General features: G+C 41.9%; 1 protein-coding gene across 7 annotated transcripts in view; it reads left to right on the top strand.

Moving 5' to 3' along the window:
• Positions 1 to 10,442, top strand: part of NR3C2 (nuclear receptor subfamily 3 group C member 2) — a 375,527-nt gene that overhangs the window by 333,659 nt on the left and 31,426 nt on the right. For all 7 annotated transcript variants that reach the window (XM_070047457.1, XM_070047456.1, XM_070047454.1 and 4 more), the window contains one exon: positions 5,658 to 5,815. In XM_070047457.1, coding sequence (XP_069903558.1) covers positions 5,658 to 5,815 — 158 coding nt within the window. The remainder of the gene's footprint in view (positions 1 to 5,657; positions 5,816 to 10,442) is intronic.

Genomic DNA, 10,442 nt, shown 5'->3' on the forward strand with positions numbered 1-10,442 from the left:
ACCAGGGAGAGCATACGTAAACAACAGCACTTAGTTCTTGGGGCGAGGAAATTGTTTGCCTATTCGTTTTCTAATTTGTTCCTTGTGTATTCATTTGTATTCATTGAATTTTTCATGGTGCATCGGGTTAAATTGGGTTGGCAAGTGGTGAGGGATAAGGTTGGACTATAGGTTGGGCCAGATTATTCAGTGCCCATTGATGAAATCTGGCCTTCATTAGACAGAAAGGGGAGTGCAGTGGGCAGAGGGATGACAGGACCAAAGCTGTGTTTTATGGCTTTATGAAGATTTATTCAGCAGAAGAATGGATTAAAGGGGAGCTGGGGGCATCAGAGGGAGAGAGGCAATGACAGAGAATGTAGCCTGGCTGTCCAGAGGCTGAGGAAATGATGGCCAGGACTATGGTGATTGGTAGTGTGATGGGCAGGAGCAAGTGCGCTGCTGAAACCTTGACCTTAGCAACTGACAGGGGTGGGGGAAGGAAAAGTGGTATGGATCAGCAGCGACCCAGGTGTTGAGCTCAGAGATGACTAACACAGTGGCGGGAACGTTACTAGAAACATGATCCTGTCGCAAAGGGGAGCAGATTCCGTGCAGGGTAACATGGGTGATCTTTCGGATGGGTTAATTTTCTGAGGCTAACTCTGTATCCCAGGAAAGACAGCAAAGAGAGGGAAAACTTTGCAGCTGGTACTAGAAGACAGACTTGAGTCCTGAGATCTAGATCTGGAGTTAGCCTTAGAGAACATAGCCCTGTACACGCGGATGGGGAGTAGGTTTGCCTTGGGCAGAGAGGGAAGAGGAAGGAGCTGGCTACACTGTTAGGGGAGGATGGTGGAGGCTGCGGGGAGGGGTGGCATTGGCAGAGGGAGTAGAAGCCCCAAGTTGAGGGTTCCTGCAAGGGGTAGAGCAGCAGCATGGCCTGCATGGAGAAAGCTAAGGAGGCCAGGAGCTGGCTTCTGGAGCTGACCAGTCGGCATCGGGCAAGTGCCAGATGGCCAGCGACTTGCAGACTGTTGGGAAGCCTTTTCAGGCTTCTGGCACCGAGTGTGGGAGGAGAGAAGTTGATGGCAGAGGCTGCCAGAAGAGACACCAGGGGACAGGATTAGCTTTGGCAAGGGGCTTGGGCACAGGAGTTTCCAAACAGAGCAGAAAGAATGTGAAGAGGCTCACATCGGACGAGGGCGATGCCCAGAATGGTGACCTGGGACAGTATGCAGAGAGAGGTGCTGGGCCAAGTGCTGTAGCGACTAAGGAAACTGAGAAGTGTTCTGGATGTCAACAGCCAGCAAAGGTGCCACAGCGAGTGGCATGGGCTCCAGGGGACAACAGGCTGTCTGGCAGAGACAGGAAGAAGAGAAGAGGAGCCAGGCCAGGCCCAAGAGTCAGGGGCCTGAGAGAAGGGGCGGTCTGTAGTAGAATGATTGGGAGAGTGGCATCACCAGCCAGGGTGGTAAGCATAGAGTGGTTAAGAAGAGGTGGTCTCCCTAGTGTCGAGGAGCTGGGTCTGAGAAGGGTGAGCCAGAATCAGTTAGTGATGAGCACGGGGAGAGGACAGGCCGTGGTAACAATGGATAATAACCCTCTGTCTTATACAAGGGGCTTTCAAAAGCTTGCCACCAATGGAAATTAAAAATCAATTTAAGCATATACAGTTGGCACATTGGTTGAGACACTACTTGGGATGCCAACATCCTATGTTGGAGTGCATGGTTCAAGTTCTGGCTGCTCCATTTCCAATCCAAATTCCTACTAATACACACCCTGGGGGGCAGTGGTAATGGCTCAGGTATTTGGGTGGCTGCTGCCCATGTGGAAGACATGGATTGAGTCCTGGACTTATGGCATCAGCCTGGCCCAGCCCTGGCTGTTATGGATATTTAGAGAAAACCAACAGATTGAAGATGGATCCCCCTCTTCCCCTCCCCCTCCCCCTCCCCCTCCCCCTCCCTCTCACTCTTCCTCTCCCTCTCCTAAAAATAAAATGAAAAAAAAATTTTTTAAGTTTATTTTGGTGCAAAAACATTTGAAATCCATACATACTTTTTTGATAATATGTATCTTCCATGAACTTTCTGAATACTCCTTATATTCACAGATTTCAAATATTTTTAAAATTTATTTATTTAAAAGGCAGAGAGAGAAAGAGAGAGGTACCTTCCATGCACTGGTTCATTCCCCAGATGCCCACAACAGCCAAGGCTGAGCCAGGTTCAAGCAGAAGCCAGGAACTCCATCCTCTCCCACATGGACGCAGGGTCCAAGCACTGGAGCCATCATTCACTGGTGTCCAAGAGGCACATTAGCAGGGAGCTGGATCAGAAGCAGAGCAGCTGGGATTTGAAGTAGCACTCCCATATGGGATGTCTGTGTTGCAAGCAGGAGCTTAACCCCCTGCGCCACAGCACCAGCCCCAGATGCCACATTTTGTTTGCACCAACATAAACTTATCCTTTAGTTCCATTTTCCATGAACTTTTTGAGGTTCCCTCATATGCTAAACACCTCACGATTTGTAAAGCGTGTTTCTATATTAATACTTCTAATTTAATTCAGTGCTGGGAGATTGACAAGCCTGTTGCAAAGCTGACAAAACAAGCATCTAAGTGGTTGTTGGTTCAGAATCCTTGGGACTCAACCCCAGGACTTTGGACTTCGCATCAGAGTTGCTCCCTCGCTCTCAGAAGCAGAGAGTGCGGACGGCAGTCGGGGAGGCCCAGAGGGGAGCAGATGGAATCCAGGGCGGCACCATGGCAGAGGGGCAGGCAGTGCAGGCAGGAAGGGGGGGCCAGCAGGTCACAGCTGTGTTTTCTTTGGCCAGCACACGTTTCGGGGGTTGCTTTTGGCCTTTTGTTTTGTTTTCTTTTCATTGAATTTGATTGCCCAGGGCAGGGCATGTCCTCTGGTTTGCCACAGGCCTCACCATTCCTCACTAATCACACACAGCCCATCTCCTGTAGCGTCCATGTTTGCCGGGTCAGCAGAACCAGGCTGCTGCCCCTCGCTCCACTTGCCTTCAAGGTTTCTGTTGTTCCTAATTTATCCTCTCTGGAGTATAACTTTGGCAATCCCACCTTTCAATTCAATGAAAGTGATTTTATTCTCTTTTCCAAGCTATGTTGTCAACCACTGCTGGTTAAAAAAAAAAAATCATATCAGATGTGTGACAGTTTAAATGAAATATTTTCACCTAAAATACATATGTAATATTAATTCTTTATAAATTTTGACTGCTAATTCCTAATTGCTCTCTCACCCTTTTTTTACCCTCCTACTCATTCATAGATTCTGATACTACTCTGAAGTGACCTGAAGTATGCAATAGCATCCAAGTAGCTCACTGCTTTCCATTCTGAATTTTTCTGGATGCAGGGAAAGCAATATAAAAAGGCAGGAAAACATAAGTAAAGAATTGTATGAGTCATAGAAACTGCAGCCTTCCATAAGTTTATTTTGCTAATTTGTGATACAATGAATGAAACATGTTCTTATTTGGGGCTGTTAAATTGCACACCTGATGTCCAGCATATCAGAAAGTTTTTTGGTCATGGCCTCAAGAGCATGCCATGTTCTTGGTGCTTACAGAGGAAAACAGACAGACTTCTACCGCGTTGTCTCTTTGCTCTTCTCCAGCCCATAGCTTTTGGACGATTTCCAGCAGCTCTGCTGCATTTAATAAGTAAATGCAGAAATTCTGGGCAAACCTCCAAAATTGGAGGTTTTGCTTAAGTTCCCTTTATTTGTGGGTTTGTTTCAACTTCTAAAAAATCTGGCTAGGAAACTGGTAAAACATATTTCAGTTACAGCAGCAAAATGCAAGTAATAATATTTGATACAAGTTGTTATAATCTTGAGAATTTTTGATAGCACAACTATCAGAAATATGAATGTTTTTGGTTAATCTTAGATGTATTGAAATATAGCCCGAAAATGTATTCACTGTATTTTAATGTTATGTCGCTTTTTAGCGTATAGGATGACATCCATATAAGTATCTTATTTTGGAAAAGCTAAAAGTTTACTTTTTCCAATTTCATAACCTAAAAAATGTTAACTTGTGGATTGTCAGTGTAGGCTGAGATTTGCAAACTTTCTGTTTCTTTTAGAAAGTTTTAAGGCAATGTTAAAATTTTGATAGAAAGTAGATGTGTGGTTTTAGGATTGACATTCTGGTTACTACCATTCCTCTTTCATGTTTATACTTCCAAAACAAGGTTTTCATTTTAAGATAAAAACCCCTATGTATTATATAATGAAATACATTTAACTGCTAATATGAATGTCAAATATTTAAAACCACAACTAATACTGTGGTAGCCTCAGGAATGTGTGCAGTCGCTATTAGGAGCTTAATCCCCCCCCACAAAAATAGATTTAAATAAACCACAAATCAAAACCCTCAACGGTTAAACTCAAGGAGATTAAGAAGTTAATTTATAAAATACTTCACATCTTTCTATGGAGTAGCAGGGTTTATTTGGTAATTGTAGTATGCCAGCTCCCAGGGTTGCACATAATATTCATGAATATCCTTAGCCATTCTAAAGTGCTGACGACCATATTATTATTTACACCAATTATGAAAAACTGCAAATATGTGCAGTTAAACAGTGAAAATAAGAGCAGTTTCAAAATCAGAATGTTAGTGTCACAAGATGAATGTTCATTAGGTCTTCATCAACTAGAAAATAAAGTTCTGGGTGATTTTATTTCTCAGAGTTAAAGCACAAACATACCTTTTTATTGCCTACAGTGACAAAGTAGACGTAAAATTTTCAAAGGGGCTGGCTCTACCCTAACCTCTGCCCATGCCACCTCCTGCACACACTGCACCTTTTCTCAATAAACCTGGTCCTGCCTGGGAAAGATCCTCCTAGCATTGGACATGCTTACACGTGCTGAGTTCCAAAGTCTTCTTTTTTCAAAAGTGTTGAGTTATTTATTTTATTTGAGACAGACAGACGTAGAGAAAGCTCCAATCTGCTGGTTTCCTCCCCAAATGCCCAGAATAGCAAGGGCTGGACAGGTGTGCAGCAGCCTCCCATAGAGGGCCAGTTTCCCAGAACGTATTTGATTTGAACTTGAGTATGAAGATGAAGTTTTCCAACTCTAGCCCAGCCTGGATTGTGGCTCTTCCGGTTGTCATGGGAAAATCAAAATATACTTTCGTATTTCCAAGGTATTGGCAAGTTAGGATTCATAAAACACTTTGATGACAGGCCATCAGACAGTATAGCACTGTGGTTCAGAGGCAGGCTTTGGAAACAGACTTAAGCTTTTACTATCCCTTCTCTGCTGTGTGTATTTATTGTTTGCTTGGGCAGGTTCTCAACATGCAACCTTCAGTTTCCTTGTCTGTAAAATGAGAATAATATGATGTTTAAGTCATAACATGGGGGACAGGTTCAAGTGAGCTAATATATGCAAAATGCATAATGATACACTTGCAATAATTCAAAGTTACTCTCTTGTGTATAACTTGAACAAGTGTGTACCAGTTGATAGCACCCATATTTATTTGTAATTGCAACTAATTGGGATTCGGCATCCAACTTTATCATCAATGTATAACCGCAAAATGTTCTAGGCCACCTAACTGAGAAGATGCTAGAACCGTTTTCAGCCTTGGGGTTTACATATCTGTATTCCTCAACACAGTTCCAAAAGATGGCCTCAAAAGCCAGGCTGCATTTGAAGAAATGAGGGCAAACTACATCAAGGAGCTGAGGAAGATGGTAACCAAGTGTCCCAACAACTCTGGGCAGAGCTGGCAGAGGTTCTACCAACTCACCAAGCTCCTGGACTCCATGCATGATGTAAGTAGAGCCCTTGGTTCTTGTTCAGTGAAGGATCAACCACTCTACATGTGCTGTTGAAGAAATGAAAGCAGAGAGCTAAGAGATTTCAGGGCTTTGGAAAGAAAATAGGTGGTGAGAGGCAGCAAGAGTTAAAAGGGGAAGAAGGAGATTTTTCTTTTGATAACCTTCGGATCAAATCTCATTTATAGCACCAGGGATAGCGCTGTGCCTTGGACCAAGGAAGGCTCTCGTGTTTGCTACAGGTGTCAGATTGAGTTTCACATTTTTGTTTGCAAGTTAGGAAACATTTGGTTAATAAAAATGTTTGCTCTAACATTGCATAAATAGTGTCCATCTTCTACAACTGTTAATCTAATAACCCAATCTTTCAAAACATTATTAGTGGTTCAGGGCCAGCATGGATCATCTCAACCTTTGCCAAATTTTGAATACTATATTCATTATTCTTCATAGGAGTCATCTTCCTTGTCTTGCATAAATAGAGAGAGTGGATGGTGAGCTTGTTTCTAATTTAATCAATTAAACATCTACAAGGTGTACATGTGTGTTAGCAGTTTCTATAAAATATTGATTTAGATAATTTGTATTATATTATTTAAAATATGCTCCTTGTTTCACTTTGCAAGCAGCTTTTCCAATTCTGGCTCAAAGAATCTTGTACATAGTCCTGCAAGTTTAGTTTTTCATAGTTGTGAGGTTTCCATACTTTCTTTTGGAAAATTTATTGCCTGAGTGCAGCCTATATGTTTTGAGTAATTCTATTGCAAATATTTTCTCTAACATTAAGGGAAATGTTGGCAGGCTTGATGAGCAATATTGTAATATTACTATTGACATAATGGCCCCTCCTTTAGACCACTTATGCAAGTGGAATGTGATCTCCCTGGGATGCTAATGACATGTAGTTGATTGATTAAAAAAAAGTCTCTTTCCAGTGCTTTACACTGAGACTGTGTGTATCACTGATCTTTGCTTTCCCTGATCTTTTCATGGGACAAGAAGAATCTCTGCAAGGAAAATTCATGATAGTTTCGTAACTATCAGTGGCTTAAAGAGGGCAGTTTAGTGAAAAATCTAAGAAATAAGAGATGATGGCAAGGTGAAGAGTCAGGGAACCCAGCGAATGATGCACCTGGTGACTCTCACAGAAGGAAATACAGGAAACTAGAGTTGGGTCTCCCCACGCGTTTTCTGCTGAAGCTCCTGGTGATCTACACAAGGACACATAGCAGGTTAACCTTATTCTGTTGATTTCACTGAAAGGCCTTCCAGTAGAGATCCCATTGCCGTCTTGTGGTTCCTTCATAGTGAATTCCCTTACTTGTACAGGCAAGCAAAAAACAGTATAAAAATTAGCACATGTGTAACTGTCATCACAAAACATAATACAGATGACACATTCTGAAGCAATTTGCAAGCAGTGAGACTAACAACAAATAGTAAAATGTGTTCTTCAGCCTTCCACATATCACAACGGAAACACAAAGAGGTTTCACCCAGTGGCCCAGAGGTCAAAGCCTTCTCTGCCTGGCACAAGACAGGGGCTCAGTGAGTAGTTGTCGAGTAGTTGTCAAGTAGTTGTATCATAAATGCTGATTTTCTGTACAATATCCCAGAGCAAGTTAGTGTATTGGGGTTTTGGAGTGGCAATCAAGGTGTAATTGATATGCCATGAATTGAATAAATTGAAATTGCACAATGTGACAAGTGTTAAGATACATACACACCCATAAAATTGTCACCACAATCAATAAAACAGAGATTCCTATCACCCCAAGAGTTTCCCCCTGCTTTTTTTTATTTTAAACGTTTTATTTATTTATTTGAAAGGCAGAGTTACAGAGAGGCAGAGGCAGAGAGAGGCAGAGAGGACTTCCATCCATTGGTTCACTCCCCAGATGACTGCAATGGCCAGAGCTGTGTGGATCTGAAGCAAGGAGCCAGGAGCTTTTTCGGGGTCTCCCAAATGGGTGCAGGGGCCCAAGGACTTGAGCCATCTTCTACTGCTTTCCCAGGCCACAGCAGGGAGCTAGATCAGAAGTGGAGCAGCTGGGATTCGAACTGACGCCCATATAGGATGCCAGCACTGCAGGCGGTGACTTTACCTGCTATGCCACAGAGCCAGCCACTCCCCCTGCTTTTCCTTTACCTTTCCTCATACTTCCTACTCCCTAATTACTTTCTATATTGTTTTTTGTCAATACAGATTAGTTTGCATTTCCTAGCATTTTGTATAACTGGAATCATGAAGCACTTAATCTTTCGGGGTCTTTGGGTAGTTCCTTTTTTTTTTCTATTGAGTAGCGTCCCATTGTATGGCTGTTCTACACTTTGTGGTAGTCACCTGTTGATGAACATTTGGGATGTTTCCTGTTTGGGAGCTCTTACAAAATAAAACTGTGCTGTACATCCAATTCTCCACATAGACATATACTTTCTCTTTCCTTGGATGAAATCTAGTAGTTGAAAACCTGGACATATTTGCATTTTTTAAGAAACAGCCTGAGGCGCCAGAATCCCATATGGGCGCCGGTTCAAGTCCCAGCTGCTTCACTTCCCATCCAGCTCTCTGCTATGGCCTGGGAAAGCTGTAGAAGATGGTCCAAGTCCTTGAGTCCCTGCACCCACCTGGGAAACCTGGAAGAAGCTCTTGGTTCCTGGCTTCAGATCAGCTCAGCTCTGGCCCTTGCAGTCAATTGGGGAGTGAACCAGAGGATGGAAGACCTCTCTCTTTCTCTCTCTCTCTGCCTCTCTGTCTCTCTGTAACAGTCTTTCAAATAAATAAAATAAATCTTTAAAAAAAAAAAAAAAAACAGGAACTGCCAAAGTGTTTTCCAAAGTAGTTTATTTTACATTACCATAGCAAGTACATGAGAGGTCAGACTACTCCACATCCTGTTTAACCCGTGGGATGGTGAATCGTTTTAGCTTTAGCCATTCCCATAGCTATGTGGTAGTATCCTACTGTGACTTGTAGTTTGCATTTCCCTGATGATTATGGTGTTGAGCAGTTTTTTCACATGCTCATTTACCATCCCAATGTCGTCTTTGATTAGGTGTCTTTGCAACTCCTGTGCTTATTTTTTTAAAATTGAATTATTGTCTAATTGTTTTTTGAGAGTTCTTTATATATTTTGTGAACAGATTCTTTGTCAGATAGGTGATACAAAGATTTGCAAATATTTTCTCTCAGTGTATAGCTTTTCATTCTCTTAACCGTAGTCTTTGAAGAGCAGGAGTTGTTTCTGTGAATGGTCCATTGGTTGTTTTCTTTTGTAGATTCTGGTTTCCCTACTGCATCTCGGAAATCCTTGTCTAAGCTGTCATCACAAAGCTTTGTTCCTGTGTTTAATTTGAGCATCACTGTCCTTCATTGATCTCTAGTCTCTTGGAAGTCATTTTTTTTTCATGCCTTTTCCTCTGTATTTTTGGTTGTCTCAGAAGGGTAAATTCGATTCCTCCTCTTCCACCTTGGCTGGAAGAAGATCACACTTTCTGGAATCATTTTAGTTCTAAAACCTTTATTTTCAAGTATCAAAAATGTTCTATCTTAACTGTGTCTTAACAGAAGCATCTTGCGTGCTCTATTTATATTCCTATTCCAGACAGAACATTGGAAACCGCATTGTAAGTCTAGAGAGACCTTTCTAACATTCACGCTTGCTCAGACTTGAGACTGCCTACAGCTTTTTCATTAGAGTAAATTAGTGAATCAACATTTGTGGAATTTTCTTCAAGGAAACAAAGAGCTACATAATACACTGGCTCTGTACTTAGAGCCTAGTTCTGGTCACCTTGTGGGGGGAAAAAAGAGCATTTGTTTCTAAGAGTCACACAAAAAAGAACCCTTTGAATAGAGATCAAAGTTCTATTTAAATAGCATGCACAGTACGCCAGCTCTCAGGACACACATGCACTTCTTCCACATGGTGCACATATGTATTGGCAGAATGGTGCCAAGGTGGGAGAAAACACTCTCTGAAAGAACAGGTTGGCAGTTAAGTGTTCGAATCAGTCAACAACTTTAATGAATCATAAGCCCTCTCACCAGCAGTCTTTCCTCAAAAAATATGCTTCAAAGAAAGCAGCAGAAAGACTCCTAGGAATAGATGTATTTTGTGTTGTAAATGTTTGGGTATCGCATGCAAAGCATATAGATTCCTTACTCTACTCGAAAGAATTGACAGTAGTCATTTTTTAGATACTGCAGGAGTAGCAATTAATTTCCCTGAGTGGAAAAAACACATATATAATGAATTTATTGCTAGTTTCTATTCATCCCTAAAGATTAAGGGATGTTTATGGTATAGTCAATCTAAAGAACAGTTAGTAAATATTAAAGATGATATTAATATTCCCTGGAGGTCAAAATAGCTCTTTTGCTGTTAAATAGGATACAATTGCAATCTTATTTTGGTAAACACACTTAGCAAAAGTATAGCTCATGTTTTGCAGTATGGAAATGCCACAGAGAATGTAAAATACACTAATGACATAACCTGCACCATCGATTAGCTCAGATTCTACAAACACAGCTGGAGCTTAATGCAAAGCAGAAGGTAATCAGGGGCTGAAGTTGGTCACCTGGGCCATGGGACTCTTGAGCATGTGTGTGCTTGTACAT

The sequence above is a fragment of the Oryctolagus cuniculus genome, chromosome 8, assembly GCF_964237555.1.
Source record: "Oryctolagus cuniculus chromosome 8, mOryCun1.1, whole genome shotgun sequence".
In the NCBI taxonomy this organism is placed as follows: Eukaryota; Metazoa; Chordata; class Mammalia; order Lagomorpha; family Leporidae; genus Oryctolagus; species Oryctolagus cuniculus.